The following is a 20,181-nucleotide window of genomic DNA, read 5'->3' as shown; positions in this document are numbered from 1 at the left end:
TTGTTGTATGTACCATCATGAGTTTGTTGAATGTTTCGTCAAATTAAACTTATTTCTTTGCCTTTGCTTTTTCCCTAGACATAATTTCATTTCCCACTAAACCCTTACTGCACGAGATTTTATTTCTTCGACCTTGGTAGGCGGGTGGGTGGTTAGTACTACTGTTAACATCAGATGACTATCTATACTGAGGAATTTTTTTTAATTTTTTTTATAGTTTTGTAGTTCTGCCATTCCCTCAAATTTCGCTTTTGCTTAAACTGCTCTTCCTAAGAGAGATAAGTTTAAAATCCAGTTCATGTTTGTTTGGCGAGTACTTTAAATATCTTTTTGTTATACAATTAAACGCCAGCTTAGAAAATAAAAGTATCTGAATAACTTTTGATGTACTATTAAAATCAAGAAAGCAAATTTGTTTTTTCATTCACGATTAACTTTAAGAAAATGAACTTTTGTGGCTGGTCTCCTAGAACTCCTACACACATTCGAATATGCATGTTATTCAAAAATGGGTGACCTATTGTTAAATGAGTTATATGCGTGGCTACTCTAACAAGGAAGTCTTGAGTATCTTGCTGTATGGCGGTCCCAAGGATAAGCAAATCTTTTTTTCATTGAAAACCATAGGCTATACTCCAGAATAGTGTGCACCTCCGAGTACTTCGAGGAAGACGGCGGTGATTGACAGGGGAAGGGACCTCCCACTCACTCCTGTGATTGACAGGTGGATGTCACGTGGTTGTTTGAGATTGTAGCGGTAAATGCGAAATTATCATTTTCTTGTTGTTTTTTTTTTGGCGGCTGTTTGCTTTGCTGCTGGGTTTATCTAGCGATGGAATTCTTGAACGCAGTTCGGAAAGTATACCCGCCTTGAAGCCAGGACCGAACATGTGAGTTTTCGTTTAGGGTTTTTTTTTTTTTTTTTTTTTTGAGAAAAGAGGTTGGGTTTCGTTTAGTTTTTAATGAAAAAAGATTAGGGTTTTACGCGACTTCGGAAGGGATTCAACCAAAAAAACCAAATATCACTCATGAGGTGATTTTTGTTTGGGGCAGATTCAAGCAAAAGAAGTGGTGTTTTTTTTTTTTTTTTTTTTTTTCTGCTTAACTGCAGTTAACGGCACAACCTTCTAAATGGATTTGAGAAGCGGGGGAAAGTAGTGATTGACTCCGCCCACTCACTGTATCCCCCCCTTCGTTTCAGGCTGTCGTCACGTGACACGACGTCATTGCAGCGGTAAATGCAAATTCGTATCGTTTCGTAGTCTCATTTGCTTACTGGGTTTCTGTGTTCGCTCGCTACCTGGTACTTCGTGTCGTCCTGAGTTAAAGAAAAGTGGAACTTGGAAATATTCATAAATTGTTCATATTTTTCCTTTAACATCTTTATAATTACCGTAAGTGTCCAATTTAATTAAATAAAATTAATAAAAATTAATATTATCTTCCATCCTGCAGATAAATTGTTTCGTTGTGTTTTTTTTTTTTTTTTTTTTTTTTTTTTAGCCGCGATCCCTCATGCCAGGACTGATGTGGTGTTTTCTTTTCCCATTTCATTAACCTAGCATTGTCAGTTATGTTCTTTAAATATATATTTTTTAAATTCTATTGGCGTGTTGTGCATATACAAAGAGGAATTTTATTGTTAATTGCACGTGTTAGTCGACTTTAATTTGTTTAGTGAAAAAAGGTTATGTTTTTAGGTTAGTTTTTACGCGACTTCGGTAGGGATTCAAGCAAAAAAAACGGTCGTTGACCGCACGTGGTATTACTTTTGTTTCTTGTTTTGAAAAAAAAAATTGCTGTTTTCGTGTTAATTTTTCTTAATTTTAACGCTGAGATGTTATGTTACGTGACGTTTTGTATTCCCCGAATAAATTGCATTTCTGTTACATGCTGCTCCCAAAAAATTGCCGTTTTGCCGTTAATTTTGTTATTTTTCAGTTCCGACATACTGTTATGTTACCTGACATCCGCCACATGCAGTCGTCGAGAAGAAGAGGGAAAAGCACTGAGTGGGCGGAGTTACTAACCATACGTCACTGCTTCCCCCCCCCCTCTTCTCGACGCCATTTGTGTGTGTGTATGTATAAGAGGGTACCGTTCTCTGGAGTATTACTTTTTTTGTTTTGGGTTAGGGTGGGTTATGTTACGGTACTAATTTGAGACGGATTGAAGCAAGAGAAGCGACTTTATCGCCGTAGTAAGGAGGGATCATCAGATTCTGGAATTGCACAAAAAAAGCATTTTTCTGGACATTTTGTGTGTACAAAAAATAATTTCATTGTAAACGCCCATGGCGTCGTCTTATAATGATTGGTTGCAAAAGCAGAGGTTTTGGAGCAGCCAGCAGCCCTAAATATTTTATTTCGCAACGTATTTATTTAACATTTTGTGGATTGAGAAAGAGCTAATTCGTCGTTAGCGCATGTGGAATAGTTTTGTTTTTCTGTTCGTTTTCGTGAATTTTCAGTTCCAGTTGAGGCCGCCGTAGCCGAGTGGTCATTCGAGTGGGTGCATAAGTACACGTGCCTTGAGTGACCCGGGTTCAAGCCCGTGACTGCTGAATACGGTGCTGTTTCTTGTGTTCTCTCTACCTTGTGAACTCCTTTGACCGTGTGGTCGTCCCGGAGTATAAGCAGAAAATTTATTTATAATGATGTGGCACATCATCATGTGACATCCGCGTGTAATGTGAAGGAGAACCCAGTGAGTGGGCAGAGTCGTAACTTGTCAATCACTGCTTTCCCACTCCTCTGCTCGCTGCCATTTTGGAGGGGGCACAGTGTTCTGGAGTATTACCCCAGACCATTTCTGGAGTATGACACCAGAACATTTCTTAATAAAACCGCTACACCGATCTGCTTACTTAAGCAAGAAAATAAAAAAAAAATTTTTTTTTTTGCTCAATCTGCCATGTTTCTTTTGCACCTCGGGAACAAGTATGACCTTATTGAATTTTTTTTATTTATTTATTTTTTTTTTTTTCAGAAACTGCATCACTCGTGTTTTTTTTTTTTTTTTTTTCTTTCCCCTCTGGAATGGGCCCCCAGAGGATCCTGGCCAACCTCTTGGAAACACCAGGTGGGATATCATCTTTTGAGATGGTACGTGTTTTACTGGCCCACCTTCTCGTGGTGTGGATGAGTACCCAGAATCATCTTTCCAGGTGACTTGATGCTTCTGAGTAGCCAGCTGGCCAGAATACAACAGACCATCCACAGACCTACACCAATCACATTTCTGGTCCTTTTTACAGTTGATTTTGTTCTTCACAGCTACACGAGGCGGAGATGAACAGACGTTCCAGTCGCCCTTTACATATACACATGTCCATACTTAAGCGACCACCGAAACACCAAAATAAATACGTACAGCATTCGATAATTTTAACAAGCCAGTGAAAAGTCCTTCATAAAAATACTCATCGTAAATTGGTTTACAGGGAATTCAGTTTTTTTATCCAATGAGTACGTGTGCGCTTAAATGTTTTTATTGATAATTAGGTTCGAAATGTAAAACGAAATGGGATGCTTTTTAACAAAATCTCATTTCTAATAATAGAATAAATAAATGTTATTACCGATGTCTGTGACGAACTGGAATGGCCTTCCAGTGTGCTGTAGTCCATTCCGCACCCTGGTTGATATCAAATTTTGCCCTGCCTTTCGCCATGGCGAAATCACTACCTGAGATAGGACCTGCTGAAGCTACGTCAGCAGATCGCAATGGGGCTCGACAATTGATTTGGTATGATTGTTGAATAGCACACCGGGGCAATTTGATGATCTCGCCGACGGGGGGGGGGGTATTATTGTCGCTCAAGTACCAGTCTAGGGGAAAAAGCACTCGTCTATGGTCCCATACTTCTTGGTGGGCTTGCAGTCATAGACAGACAAAAAATTAGATCAGTTATATTTTTATTAATTTTTGGAATTTTTACGTATATCTAATTACTACATATTTAACAGAATTTGTAATAAATAAACATTCCTTTTCATAACAAAATAATTAAGAAATACATTTATAGAATATAAGTACTTTAGGTTTCTTTTATCCATGGACCGTTGTGTAAATTTATTTTCTTTAATGCTTTCAATTGATTTAACCATTTATATTTTAAAAAAAGTAGACCTTTTTTATATTTTCTATTAAAGTAAGATCCTCATATAATATTTATATTATGTTATATTTAATTTATTATGTTATATTGAAACAGAAGATAAGGTGGAATAGGACGCTAAAGGCCCAACAATTACAAGGAGTGAATTTGAGTTAGCATTATTTCAATTAAGGAACAAGAAAGCAGCAGGACCAGACAATGTCCAGGCGGAGCAACTCAAGAATATGGGAGGAGACATGAAAGATGGGCTTTATCAAGTGATACAAAAAATCTATGAAAGTAGTGAAATCCCAGACGACTTTAATAAAAGCAGAACAATCACTCTTCCAAAGAAAGGAAATGCTAATGACTGTGCCAATTACAGGACTATAACCCTACTGTCTCCATGCATCCAAAATCATCTTGAATGTAGTGAAGAACAGGATCAAGAAAAGAATAGAAAAGGTCATCGATCAAGATCAGTTTGGCTTCAGAACTGAATGTGGGACAAGGGAGGCGCTTCTAGCAATGAGAACAATTCTTGAAAGAAGAATGGAAATGAGTAGGAGAACATACATTGCTTTTGTTGATATACAAAAAGCCTTTTGATAACGTAAATTGGTAATTTTGTTCAGAGTCATGAAAACTTTGGCCTGGACTGGAGAGACAGAAGGCTTATCCTGCATCTGTACAAGACACAACGTACCGAAATACACTGTAGATATTAATGATGCCATAAAGGAAGCAAGGATCGGGAGAGGTGTGAGGCAGGGTTGCTCTTTATCCCCGTACCTTTTCAACATGTTCATCGAGGAATCCATAGCAAAAATGAAGTAGGAAGCAAAGGGTATCAAGATTAATGGACAACAGATTCACTGCATCAGATTCGCAGACGACATAGCATTATTAGCTGACTCAGAGCAGGAGCTGTGTAAGATGTTGGAAAGGCTATCATTAAGGCTACAAGATTCACATCTAAAGATAAATGCACAAAAGACTAAAATACTTGTCGTCACCAAGAATGATGAACAACCTCAAACAAACATCAAAATGGGAACAACAAAGTGGAACAAGTGAAACAGTTTTTTTTTTTTTTTTTGTTATTTGGGGAATTTCATTACCCAGGACAACCGGTGCGCTAAGATCAGAAGAAGAATCATCCTTGCCAAGCAAGCTTTCAGTAACAAGAAAAATATTCTAACCAGTAGACACATCGACAGGGAGACTAGGAAAAAGTTTGCTAAGTCATTCGTTTGGTGTGTGCTGCTGTATGGAAGTGAAACCTGGACATTATGCAAGAAAGATATCAAGAGACTGGAAGCATTGGAGATGTTGAGTATTAGCTGGACAGAGCGACGATCCAACGAATCTGTCTTGAATGCAAGAAAAGCGGCAGTTACTCACGACGGCGGCAAAAAAGACAATATAAATTTTTAGTGAATATCTCAGAAGAAAAAATATTGGGAAAGAAAGGAAGGGGACAACCAAGGAAGAACATTTTGGAAAACCTAATGAGGAAAATGAACTTTAGGAGATATGAGGAAATGAAACGTTTAGCAGTAGACAGAGATGTATGGTTGCAGCTACAAGGCGAAGCCTTTAAAGTTTGATGATATATTTATTTATATATATTTTCTATTAAAGTAAAGCCCTCGGTAATATTTATCCAGGGCTGGAATTCACCAAAGATAGCCATGAGATTCAGGTTTGTAGAAGACAGATAATTGGATTTTTATCCAATTGCATAAAGTTCGAGAAAGAAAGGAATTGTATCCTATATCCACACGTAGCTTTTGTTGTTAGATTCCAATGACATTTTATAGTTTATTCTGCTTCTCGTTCATTTGGAGAGATACCGATTAGAATCCCATCTGTCTCCCAACAGCAATCAATTCACAAAAATAAATAACTAACTGAAAATAATAAAGTAATAATAAATAAATAAACAGATGCTACTGAAAACATTAATGATCATCTGAAAAGAAGGGCAATAATGTTTTCTTATGTTCTAAAGAATCAAAAGACAGATTGCTTTGCTAAAATGCTTCGTACTAAACAAAAAACAAAAATATAAATTTCGAAATGAAACTTGAACGTTTCTTATCAAAGTACAATGTGTTAGATAAAGATATCCAACGAATAAGATATACTGTGATGGAATCAGTCTTTCCAAGAAGACTGATTCCATCTGCATCACAGAAATGAGGTATTGAGGGTCTAGCGGCTCCTGGGATTTCTCCCATCTCCGCGAATGTTCTATGTATCGGTGACAGTACCCTGTCAAAGCCAGAGATTTAGAAGTGTGTGGGTCATGAGTAGTGTTATATGTTGTGCCCATTGTTTATCCGGCTTATTGGCCGCCAGGCCCCTAATGGGACCAGACGTTGCCCATACCTCGCCACGTGGAGGCTAGCCGGGTGTTACCATTGAGTCAATTGTACTGTGGCAGGTCCTGCCACTTACTTTCCTGGAATTTTAGTGGCTAGGACCTAAAATAAAATTGGAACGACCGCGGTTGATTTTAAATCACTTACATTAAAGCACTAATATGGGGTTGACGCTGAAAGCCTGTTTCTGAAGTGCCTAAAAGGTTGGGCGAAATTTTTTGGTGTATTTTAAATTTGGACGTGTAGGGCTATACGTTGTGCAGGAAAAAGTGCTGGGAGGGGAGAGTGAAGGCTGGGGGGCGAAATAGGAAGAAGAGGGTCGATAGGGTAGGTGACCCCCAATTTTTCAGTGAGGCATGCCCATGCCCCACCAGAGGGAAGAAATGGTGTGGCAGGGAAGAGAGGCGACAGCAAGCCGTCACCTCTCTCCCCTGCCGGGAGTGGGAGTAAAAGAATTGCAATGCACAAGAGAGTGCAGAGCATAGAGCCAATATGGCTCCGTTGAGGCAGCAACTTGGAGTTTCTCTATCTTCGTTGGTCTTCTCTGTCATTGATAGCCATATTTTTCCTCAGCTATGAACACTGGTCAAGTCCATTGTTGGTCTGTTAGCTATGGCTGTGGTTCTCTTCATCATGGGAAGTTCCGCAGCTCCATGGGGTTATTCTTGCGATCGCTGGTTTTAAATGATTAGTAGTAAGCAGGTTCCTGGGCGAGGTTCTCCTTGAGTCCTCTCCACGCATGTTCTGTGTCTCTTTTTTTTTATCTTCTTCTGTAGATGGCTATCAGTGTTTTACGCCTACCAAATAGTTTTTGGGCATATTCCTTTAGCTCCCTGTATTCCTCAAGTGAGTCCAATAGATGTGATTCCAAGTTCTTGGGGAGGTAGTGTATTGCAGTGATCAGTCTGCACCTGAGGTCCTCATAATGGGTGCAATCATACATAATGTGCTCCCAGCACTCAAGCTCCCCACAGGCACATCTCGGATCCACCTCAATCCCCAGCGCTGCCAGCTTGGCTTTAAAGGCCCCGTGACCAGTCAATAAATAGGTGGTGTATAAGCCAGGTTGAAACCAAGTTGGGGGACTGGGGTACATCCTGTCGATGTTCGGAATGAATTTCCTGGTGATATTTCCCTTATTTGAGTTGGCCCAACGCTCCTGCCAAACTTGCATCAGGTGTTTTTGCAGCCTTGTCTTTTCATTTTTTTGTGGTGCATTAACGTCCACAGTATAGCCATGGTATGTACAAGGTATTCCTTTCTCTATGTGGTAGTTCATTCCCCTACGCATGATCTCTAAGTCAAGGGGAAGAGCTCCGGCCAAGACCTGCAGCGCGTGGGTACTGGTTGTCCTACAAGCACGTGTAACTGTCAGTAGGATTGTTCTTTGCGTTGCATCAAGGATGCGTCGGTTTACTACAGTTCCTGTTTTGGAAAACCATATTGCTGAGGCGTAAGTGATGATCGGTAGGAAGGTTGTTTTATAAAACAATGACAGGGTGCGTTGGTTTAACCCCCAGTCCCGCCTGACGATCCTAGCCACCAATCCAGAGTATCTTTTGATTTTGGCTCTGATATAAGTTAGATGGTGTTTAAAGGTAAGATTACCATCCAGTATAACTCCTAAATATTTTAACTGGGTCACTAATTTTATTGTGGTAGGTCCCACCTTTATTTGTGGCGGTCTACCTATATCAAGCTTGCCTTTTAGCAGGACGGAGGACGTCTTTGTTGTTGATATCGTCAGGCAGTGGGTTCTGGTCCAGTTTTGCAATATCAGCATTGCCTGATTGGCCTTTTCCTCTAGCTGGGCCCGGCTATCTGCAGCAATGGTGAGGACCAAATCATCAGCAAAGGCCTGGGAGCGCACATCACCGAGGTGCAAAGCCAAGAACCCATCCAAAACCATATTCAACAGAAACAAGGATTGATGAGGGGAAGGAACTGGAACTACAACTGTTAACCACTCTATCTCTGGCAGGCGAGCCGCAGGATGGATAGAGGTGGCATCGCCATCATAAGAATTAATTGAAAAGGAACTGAATTACATAGCCGTAAAACAGTGCACTATAACCATTGAAAAAGTAGCGAACGTTCCCAAATCTATTTTGTGTATCTTCCACAATGCACACTCTTTAATTAGAAAGGACCTCATTTCACGTGTTTATTCCAAAATGTAAACGACAATTTCAGAGGATTTTAACATGCCAAAGTTCGGTGAGGAACAGGAAGTGATTGAAGCCATTCTGACTTTGGGTTTCGTTCCTCAGGAAACACCACCAACCAGAGGAAACAGAACTTCTGTTAGTGTATCATAACTTCAAGAAAATTCAAGTCCTCTCCTATAACTGCCAATTCAGATCGGACCACCTACCGATGGAGTTCAATACCAAGCAGCCTCGGATATAATGAGTGAAATGGTGGATCCAGTGCGAACGATAGCTATTTTCCCAATTTACTTTATCTTCACTCATTTTAAAGCATATGATTGAAGTAACTTCTACTCCAAACCAGTCAAACAGACGATCAACGCTCTCTAGAGAATTTAAGCATATTAGTCTCACGAGCGTGTCTGAGACCATTAAAATTTCTTCAAAAACCAAGCAGTGGGTTAACTCCGAAGCGACATTGCAGTGTTATGTTTACCCACACTCCAAGTATCAGTCTACCTGGAAAAGCACTGTTAGCTACTGAATGAAATTTGGACCAATTTCACTGACAAATGTGTAACAAGGTTTGAAGATCTTATTTTGATGCTTACAACCCAATAAATTATACTCCCAAACATTGTTTGTGCACATCATGTGTCACTGGCTTCGCATGTAATGTTCCTTTTATATGGCGTTGCAGTGTTAAATTCCGTGTTCTTCCAAAGGGATACAGAGCACATGGCTGAGTTCAGGGTTTAGTTTCAATTGCAGCTCAAACAGGAAGATGCAAACGTGGATCACTCCACATAGGCACCTTTCATCAATAAATAATGTACTTCAACACATTTTTGTGGTAGATTTTAGTCAAAGATTATGTGCATTATAGCCTGTATGGCATCTCTTGTAATAATCGCAAATGCAAATTATCTTGCGTGATTTAATAGCCCTGGACACTTCTTAAAATAACATTTTTCTATTTTTTGGAAATGTTTTCATTTGGTATTGTACTATTGCCTTAAGTAGGAAACATTGTTAGAAGTTTTTATTTAGTTCAAGTCTTATATTTCTGTACAGACAGATAGATTTGTTTACTTTAACTTGTACAATTATTGATAAAAAAAAGATGTTTTTCCAAGAGAATCAATTTTTTTATCAGTTTTACACTTGATCCATTTCGGCCTCTCCCAAAAGAAAAAGTTAGTAACTAAATTTGAAACTGTTGTTACGGTCTCCCTACTCCATCTGTACTGGGATGAAAACAAAACCAACTAAATCATGAAATATGACTTTATTAATACATCATCAATTTACATATATAAACTGATGAACCTGAGCTTCGTTGACAGTGGGAAAATAAATTACAGGTCGTATGGTACAAACAATCAGGACATTAGACATTAAATACAAGTATATCAAGTAGTGAGAATATGATGGTCCGCCCAATTTAGGCATGGTCACTGGCATTGTACACACACAGCAAATTACACAATAAATAAAACTTTGCAGGGCGTTGACTAAACAGCTGGCTCCTCTCTCAGAAGGTTCCAAACCGAGATATTTAGTTACACCAAGCCTAGAAAAAAAAAAATTACATTACCACAAAGTTATGCTGTTCAAAGCATTTTGCTGTAAATATGCCTCAAAGAAGAGAATGCATAATGAAAGGGAACTACTGTTTTAAATTGTATAATATTTTTAAATATTAGAAATAGAATTATTTTTTTTTCCTTTTTAAATGGGAAGGGTGAGAGAGAAATATTAAAACGCGCACTGTTGATCTGACTGCTAATTTAATATTTTATTAAATTAAACCCCAGTTAGTTCCGTCAACAATCCATAGATTTTGTCTAGAAATCTACCGCAACCAACCTATCCAATAAAGGTATCTTATTACTTTTAGTTTTCCATAATCATCCAGTGAATAAAACGGGCTTTTTTTTTTTTATTTTGTTTGAAAAAAAGTGCAGTATGGACCTAACTTCTGTCAGTTTATACAGGATTATCCAATTAAAATGGAACCAACTTAGAGTACACTTTAATATACCACAACCGGTTGCCAATAGAACAAAATGTTAGCAAATGAGTACAAAATTTAACTTTTTAGAATGTATTGCAAGTATTCACCTTGCTCATGTGGACACGCATTCACTCTTTTTAGTGTAGTGTTCAATGCAACTCTACAAAGAATATTCGTCAGTGGCAGAATGCAGTTTTGAATGATTTCTTCAATTCACCCAGAGTATGTGGGGGTTCTTTTCGTAAATCTTACTGCTGAGTGCTCTTTGCAGATAAAAATCCGGAGATTACCGATCCGGAACCAGTGAGAATATGCACTCGAGAAATAAGGTAGTCATCAACGAACTCCGTCAGGAAGTTTCGCTTATTTGCTGGCGGTGTGTTCAGTCACCCTATTCTGTCGGAATCAGCAGTATCATTCGTCTACTTCAATTATACAGATGAACTTCGAATACCGCCCTGATACTCTTCCTCAGCGGTTAGTTTCATTGAACAAATTATTTGGATGGTTGCAAGGTAATGTTCCAGAATAAACAATTCTCCCCTCCCCCTGCTCTTCAAATATTACTTCTATCATCTGTCTAAAATTAATCAACGATATGTACTTTACGAGTATTATGCAGTGAACTCGATATACGCTGTTGACCAATGAGTTTCAAGATAAATGGATAACCCTGTATAAAAACTTACACGATTAAACATTTTTATATAGGATGTAAGAATTCTTACATCTTACAAAACAGCGTACAGAAATCAAAGTTATTCCAATTGTTTGTTATCTAAAATGTAGTAACATTTTATTATGAAGAATTTTTGTACTGACTCAGTTCTAGAAACATAAGTAAATTCCGATGAGATTCAAGGAAGAGAAGCCCTGTAATCAACTCACATTAATGTTGATAATTGTTTTCTTTTGAATATACATGCGGTCTTTCCCTAATTCTCCTTATATCAAGTCGGCTTGCTTGACATTCGCAAAACAGCATCCTTAGTCTCCTGCGGTGTATCATTTAATAAATTCTCAGTTAATGAAATCAAAGATTTGGATTTTAAATCAGTATTACATTTAGAGAAATCCAAAACAAAAGTCCAATTTAAAATAAATGTTATATCGCTTTTGCATTTTAATTTTCACATTTCTAATTGATTTTCAGTGCTTTCTTAAACCTCAGTTCAGACAATTGCTACCTGGTGTGTTTCGTTTAATATCTCGCTCCGAATCCATACTGCTTGGGACAGGTTTGATATTCATGCTATAAATGAAACGTTAGAGTTACGAACAAAAAACGCCAAATTATTTCTCAGAATGGTGTATAAAAGGAGGAAGAACCCTCCTTTCCCACGCGAGAATTAATTTAGTGTTTCGGATAAAAAAAATGTCCAACTTACCTGTCAATTTAGACGAAAATAATACTTGATTTCATTTCCGTGAAGATGTTTTTCGTGATCTTGATTGTAGAATCTTTTCTAAGAAGTCGGATTTAGAGAAAATGTCTTCTGAGTTGTCCGCATTGTTGATATAAGGAATCGGCCTTTCTGACTCCCGCTGGCCTTCAGGTTCATTACAGGAACGTTTTCTTTTCCCTCTAGAAAAAAACAATATCGTATTATTGGATGCTGTCAGGTAACAGGTGACTTTTAGGTATGTGAACGAATGGATCGCAGAGAACATTTTTAGTTTCAAATTTGAAAGAAAGCAAGCAAGCCAACACCTTTTTTACCTACCCTTCTTTCCTCATAACTGACGTTATAAGAAAATAACTGGTTGCGGAAAAGGATGCGAAATTTCTCTCTCTGATCGCCTTTCACCTTTCTATTAAGCCGAGACTGGAAACTTAGGAGGCGATCGGAGAAAATAAAGATTTTTTTTTTTTTTTTTCCTTCGGTATTGCAAAGGAAACTAATCAAAACGATATTAGAAACATGTGTTCTCGGTAGAATGTTATTTTTGTTTTTTATAACTAAAGGATGAGCGAGCGCGCGCACACACACACACACACACAGAGGGAAAGAGAGAAAATTAATAATTACATTTTTGAAGGATCTATGAGACCAAACGCCACAGGACCGGTTCGAACCTGGTCCCTCATTTTTGCCAGTGCTAATAGCGTCTCCAGCTCTGCTAATCGTTGATCAGAAATTCCACTTCTTCGTTCTCTGAAAGGAACAAAGAGATATGTTAATATAATATTCTGCTATTTAAGTTGAGAGTGATTATAATACAAAAAAAAAAAGAAACTGTTAAGTCTTGAAAAGGAATAAAAATTTGCTTTTATCAATGCTTGGTGACGTTTCTGGTTTTCTTCTCTTCTAATGTGTTTTATTATTTTTATTTGAGATAAACCATTTCAAGTCAGTGAGTAGCAGGAACAGTTTCAAATTTGACAGAACACAAACGCCGTGTTGTTGCTATTAATAATAATAATAATAATAAAAGCACTAGCAAAGATATTGCTTTAAAATGAATCAGCACTCTAAACTTGAGTTTAGTTAGATGAACTAAAGTACTGCTTTCGAAAGGTATGAAAGTTTGATTACAAATTCTTAAAATATTTGCACAAAAGAAATTATCTAACTTGTAAAAAAAATTAAGACATTTAATTTTAGAAATCGCGCAATAAACTAGTACAGTAATGTTTCTTATATTTGCGATTTCGTTTTGATTGTTAAATATTATTTTACTTCAGATATTTACATTGTTTTGGGAACTTGTTTATTTGCGCATGCATGGAGGACCCGTGGGAAAACTGAAATCATTTATTGAGCGCCATTACGCGGATCAGTGACTAATTATATTTACAAAAAAATGCCTAAAGCCATTGTAAAGATATCTTCTCAACGAAACAGGAATTGGTCCATCCATCTTTCCTCGAATCTTCCGACACTCCTCCATCCATGTGACCTATAGAACAGAGCCTTCTTAGGTAGTCCGTCGTCAGACATCCTAATTACGTCTTCCCTCCACTGTGTTCTATATCTTATGGTCTCTCAACGGATACCCTGTAAACGGCCTAAGGAATCCATCTAATTTGTAGTGCCTCCAAATTTCTTTCGTCTTTTTTCTTCAAGATCCAAGTTTCGGAGCCACACATTAAGGCTAGCTTTGAGATTATTTTACGAAGTCGTAATTGTATATCTCTTGACATATTTACCAAAATGTCTTCTAATAATACCATTCATTTTGTCGAAATTTATTTTACTCTCCATATCTGCAATTTCCTAAATCTGAAATTGTATTGCCAAGGTAATTGAATATTTTTACTTGTTCTATTTTATGGCCATTAACTATTATTTTCACTCGTAATTAATTCCTTTCCTTGCATGGCCATAGTTTTGGTTTTTTTTTTTTTTTTATTATTGACATTTCCATACCAAATAATGAACCAATGTATACTCCCACCATGACTTATGGAAGTGAAACTTGGGTACTCACCAAAAGAATGGAAGAGAAGCTGAGAACTACACAGCGAAGAATGGAACGAATTATATTGGGAATCACACTGTTAGATAAGAAGAGAAACACATGGATTAGGCAGCAAACTCAAGTAAAGGACATTCTTATCAAAAACTAAAGAACTGAAATGGTCTTGGGCAGGACACATAGCTCGAAGACATGATGACAGATGGACTAAGAAAATAACAGAATAGTAGAGCTAGAAGAAAACCTGGAAAGCAACGACGGAGATGGACAGATGAAATTCACGAGTCTGTAGGTAGTAAATGGATGGCCATCACAAAACAGAAGGAACTGGAAAGTTGCTGGAGGGGCCTTCATCCTGCAGTGGATTCAAAATGGCTGACGATGATTTGAAAAGGTTGTGAGCTGCTTTTTGTAATTCTGTCTCGGATTCAGCTAAAATAACCTGGCCATCAGCATATAGTAGAATTGCGACTTTTGTTTGTGCTGAAATTGGGATCCCGTTAGATTTGTAATTTTTCCCAGTCCGCTGTACCTTTATTGATATATAGGTTAAGCGATAAAAGGAAGTCCACACCCTTGTCGTAATCCTCTAGTTTTAATTCTGTTTGAAAATTTAGAATTGTTTAATTGTACTATTACCTGGAAAGCAATGACGGAGATGGACAAATGAAATTCACGAGTCTGTAGGTAGTAAATGGATGGCCATCACAAAACAGAAGGAACTGGAAAGTTGCTGGAGGGGCCTTCATCCTGCAGTGGATTCAAAATGGCTGATGACGATTTGAAACTATTATCATATAATCTTAATTGTTGATAATTGTGAATTTACACCGTAAAATTTTAATTTCTCAGTGAGTTGGTCGGTGTATTCTATCATATGCATGATTATAATCAACAAACAGTTCTTCAAGTAAGTCTGCGGGGATAGCGCAGTGGTATCGTCAGTCCTTTCCCCATGGAAAAGGCCCGGATTCGAATCCGGTCGATGACGCGAGGAACTTTAGTGGGCTTTTTTTTTTTTTTTTTTTCACTCCGTGGCTGAGTTAGTCGGTCTCAGGCGTAGATATCAAGGTTCCCCCCCCCCAGAAACTGGGGTTTCTTCGTCCTGCAAATCGACCAGAGAGCACACGCAATTTACAGACAAATAGGGTTTGTATTAAATTACCGGTAACCCTAATGTAATTTGTTCTTCAATTAAAACATTTTGCAGACATTTTATAAGTTCGTTTTTTAAGAAGTTTGCATAAATTTTGTATGTATTGCATAGTAGTGTTACACCTCTATAGTTTTAACAAAGTTCTTTAGATCCATTCTTATGTGTAAATTTATTACCACTCCTGTTTTCCATTCATTAGGGAGTTCGCTTTTTCTCCATACTGTATTAAGAAACTTCTACTTTCCTCTTAACTTTTCACCTCCATATTTAATTAACTGAATACCAATTCCATCTATGCCTGGACTTTTCCTATTTTTGGCTATTATTAATTCAAATTCTTCTTCTGAAATTGATTCCTTGTATGGTTCTGTGTTCTTTGGTGAGTGTATTATTGGTGATGTCTGTTATTACTTATTTTTATTGGCATTTCATTGTTCCAAAGTACGTAATAATGTCTCCCATATTTTCACTGCAGTTGAGTTGAATTTATTTTATGATTATCCTTAGTGTCCAATTTGAGTTTATGGAACACTTTGAAGCCATATCTTTGATATCCTGCAAAATCTCTCTCTAAAGACTTGACAAGTTTCTCCCAATCCTGTCGCTTTGTTTTCCTAACCAATCTTTTATACTCCATTTCATCTTCTAGCTTTTTTGTTTGTAAATATTTTTTATAAATTTCTTTGTTTCATGGTTCCAAGTATAAATTCAATTTTTACGTTTCTTTTTCTTTATGCCTAAACTTTCAGAAGTTGCGAGTAGTATAGTTTCTTTTATGTTTCTTCTGATTGTTGCAGGTAATTATTTATTATAGTTCCTGATATCCTTTTGATATCTCCATTTGAGAATATTTTTTCCATGAGAGAGATGCATTCTTAACTTCCCTTTCAGTGAAATATGTTGTTGGGAATTTGGTGGACAAGAATACCATTAGCAAAATCATCTGAGATGGTATAAGGGGCCCCATTCAGCCGTTTAAAAATGTAGTAAAAGTCCTATTCTTTAGTGTGACTTTCGAGGAACCAATGATAAAGGCAATGAACGAAATTCATTATACTCGTAATGAGTTTGCAATCAGCCTCATTTCAGATATCTTTCCTTTTCAACAGTTAAGACCTCGAAGTTCACATAAGTAATCGATTTTCTGTTCTTACATATGGACGTTTGCACACATTGTCTACATATTTATGTTTGGGTGAGTCGTCAACTACCCTCTTCACAGTGTTTGCCGTTACTATCACTTGTCAAGTTTCCTTGAATGAGTGCTTTCTCGTCTTTCCTATAAATTTCGATTCTTTCCTTCCACTACTTCACCGCCTGTCATTCGGATTTTTTTTTTTTTTTTTTTTTTGCTTTTAGTTGCAACTCTCGCCATGAATTTCACTTTGCGTCGACACCCGTAGAAGGTAAACGTCTCTCTCTCATCCTTCCTCTCCTTCTAGCTTGACTTATGGTTAATTTAATTCAATGAGAGACTGCTGCTACTTTGCTCTTTTCTCCAGCAGCACCTTTAGCCAAATAACAGTGGACAAAATAATGTCTTATCTTGAACTCTTAAGTCCATTTTCTTTTCTCAATATCGGTGCTTTATCTCGACACTAAAAGGTCTCCTTTTTTTTCTGTTTGCTTTTTTTTTTTTTTTTTGAGAAAGATTCTTTAGGCACTCATTATTCCTTCACTTATATTAAAGAAGAAATGCTTCATTACACTTCGCCCAGAATTGTATAAATGCGCAGTGTTTAAATTATTTATCTCCTCATATTTATGCGTAGGGTGTTTTTTTTTTTTTTTGTTAATCACACTCTCAAAGGTAGCTATTTAATAATAAAATAGCGCTTTCTGAATTTTATTTGCCTCTAAAGTTGAAAAACTACTTTATTTTTGTGATTCTTACTTCTAATATATATGACGTGTGAATTAAGACTTTTCGAGGGTCGATTTATATGTTGTAGAAGTTGAAAAAGAAACTGGAATAACTCACGAAATAAACAACCCATATCCTCTGCCTGGGATCTACTAATTACAGTCCCGATTGAAAATTGGCCATTAAGAATTATTCCAGTCTCCGAAGGGATTCCAATTCTGATCTCTCCAAACAAATAACAAGTAGCAAAACCACGACACTGTCAGGAAGGCATTCACTACATATCAATATTGACTGCGTTTGGAATTAATATTTCTTATTGGCGTATTAGAGGAATTAATACTTCTGATCGATGTATTAGTGGAATTAATTGTAGATCTGTTAATTAATAATCAATTGTGGATCTGTCATATTTCTTACATAATGTATTAATATGACAAATCCACAATTTTTATTCAGGATCAGTACTGAGGTACTATATATATATATATATATAAAGACGCCTTCCTCGAAGAACAGAGGAAATGGAGAAAACGAGTCCCTTTCTCAAATGCAAAAGGTATGCTATTCATGTGTGTACGATATTTAAATGAAGTAAAAAAGACTCTTTGTAAACCAAAGACATGCCAGCGCTATAAATAAAGCAATAGACACTGGACCGAAAAGCCCTCATAAAGGTAATCAAACAGCTACCTAATAAATCTACAACGGGATGGGTAGGGTTATGGACCCATATGGACTCTTTTTTTTATTTTTTTTAAAGCTACAATTAATTTGATTAAGCCCTTATTTAGGATACAATATGTAGAAGTTCTGTGTATTGTATCCTAAATAAGACTTCAAATTGAGTGTTCTACAGTAGAACACTCAATTTGAAGTCTTCACTTCATATAGCTTTTGCATCCAAAGATTTTGCGGTTGACTGGGTTATCTTTGTGGCTCATCAGTATCTTAAGCACGAATTATGTGTATCACAAGGGCTAGTTCTGGCAGCCAGTCTGTTTGTGACAACGATGGATTCTTTCCTTGTAAAGCTTTGACAGTTTCCTGGAATATGCGAAAGACATTAAGCTCGGTATCAAATATAACTATCCTGAGCAACATTTATTTACTAACATCACTCGCATCCTACATTTATAATATTATTTACTTTACATCTGACGGGAGCCAAACCGAAATCTGCACAAATGAGAAATTACAAATAAGAAAAATAAGACTGATATAAAATCTGATTTAGAGGGACAGTGGAGAGAAAGTTACCCACCACGAAGACGAAGGATTAACCTGGGAAGGAAGCTTAAATTATCATCAGTGCTTTAAATTTGCCAAAGTCCATGCTGCTGTGTGGTTTAATAAGCCTGAATCAGTCTGAGTACACAAACAAGACGATACAATACCTTCTCAAATGCTTGTTGCCATTCTCCTTCCACGTTTTAGTTATATTGTTATTAGGAACACTATAAAACGTTTCTAGATATTCACTTGAACAGTGTTTACATGGGAACCCAACACCATCTCAAGGTTCCTAGTACAAGCTAGTTTATACGATGTACCATGGAATAGCAAGACAATTCCAAGAAACCTCTATACGCCTTAGCCCAACTCATTATTAGAGGTTTGGAAATATTTATGGCACACTAATTACAAGATCACGCACGTATAATAGAACAATGCATATATTTAGCGCAACAAAGTTTGCGCTGAATGTATGCAAATGATACAAAGGTTGGCAGAGTTGTTAATGGCAGTGTGCTACTGCAACAGGATCTAGAAAATTTGGACAGATGGGCTGAGAAGTGCCAACTGAAGTTTAACATTGACAAATAAAGTACTGCATATGCTGGGTAGAAGTAATTCCAGAGAAACGTACCAACTGTGGTGGTACTACACTTAGGGTGGTTAGAACATGAGGAAGGCCTGGGCAGTCAGATATGAAGTTTTCTGAGCAATGCAGATAGGCTGCTAGAGAAGGTCATTGTGTATTGTCACTGATATCAGGGGCATATTCAGGGGTGGGCAGAGGTGGATATGTCCCCCTAACCAAAAATTTAAAATTAAAGAAAGAGAACGCAGGAGGCGTTCTAAAAAAAAACTCGAAAGCCTCGTCGCCATGCCTCCCTTACGATGATACCTGGATACGCCACTGAATGACATACAGGAATTTTGCTAGTAGGGAAAAGGTGATTATCCCGTTCTATAAGGCAATTGTCAGGTCACGCCTTGAGTACTGGAGGCCTCATTTTAGGAAGGATATAAATTTGCTTGAGCGTGTACAGAGAAGGACAACAAGTCTGGTGAGGGGAACGAAGGGGTCCTCTTACCAAGAAAGGCTTAAGTTCTGTAAATTGCAATGGCTGGAGACTAGGCACCTGCGAGGTGATCTGATTGAGGTGTATAAGGCCTTGAATGGGTTGAGCACGCTGAATTCTGATGGGATTCTTCCGCTTGCGAACCTGAGGGGCATAAATTCAAATTGAGGAAAGACAGTTGTAGAATAGATGTGCGGAAACTTGTATTTAGCCAGTGGGTGGTTGATTGCTGGAACAAACTTCCATCTGTCGTTGTAGTAGAAGTTGATAAATTTTTAATTTTTCCAATTCCCAGGTTTATGGCACCAGGTAGCCGTACAAATGCTAGATAACGATGCTGTATGAAAAGATTATCTGACCGAAGTCATACGCTGACGAACAGCAAATCAACTGAGTTCCTTGAGAAATATGCTGCTTAAATATACTACTACTACAATATTTGCTCCATAGAAACGTCATTACGTTTCTTGAATCATTATGTGTATACACCAATAAATTATGCAAATTAAAATCATAACGGAAGTAAAATCTTTGTGAAATCATAATTCCTGCTTCGGGACGTATGATTCCGACAGAATATTGACACGCTTTTCTCGGAAATGGATACCGCAATGTGAACCACAGAAGAGGACTCCATGAATTCGGACCATTGAGCTGATCAGTACACCAAGCAGTTGTAGACGTTTAGACGTCACACGACTTAGGTTGGTGTGGCGTCTAAATGTCAAAAACTGCAGCGCCTTGTACATCTTGTGCAGGAATGTAAAGCTGATTAATAA

The 20,181-nt window shown here is 37.5% G+C and overlaps 1 protein-coding gene across 2 annotated transcripts in view; it reads right to left on the bottom strand.

Annotated features, from left to right (window-relative positions):
- Positions 1-9,979: 9,979 nt before the first annotated feature.
- LOC150077320 (uncharacterized) overlaps positions 9,980-20,181 on the bottom strand; it is a 136,482-nt gene continuing 126,280 nt past the window's right edge. For both annotated transcript variants that reach the window (XM_090386480.1, XM_090386481.1), the window contains exons 3-5: positions 12,684-12,809; positions 12,042-12,238; positions 9,980-10,209 (exon numbers count right to left, since the gene is read on the bottom strand). In XM_090386480.1, the coding sequence (XP_090242606.1) occupies positions 12,073-12,238; positions 12,684-12,809 (292 nt within the window). In that variant the 3' untranslated portion in view covers positions 9,980-10,209; positions 12,042-12,072. The remainder of the gene's footprint in view (positions 10,210-12,041; positions 12,239-12,683; positions 12,810-20,181) is intronic.

Source organism: Mastigoproctus giganteus, chromosome 12 (genome assembly GCF_048544385.1).
Source record: "Mastigoproctus giganteus isolate SK-2022 chromosome 12, ASM4854438v1, whole genome shotgun sequence".
Classification (NCBI taxonomy): domain Eukaryota; kingdom Metazoa; phylum Arthropoda; class Arachnida; order Uropygi; family Thelyphonidae; genus Mastigoproctus; species Mastigoproctus giganteus.
This window is presented reverse-complemented; position numbering and strand designations above follow the sequence as displayed.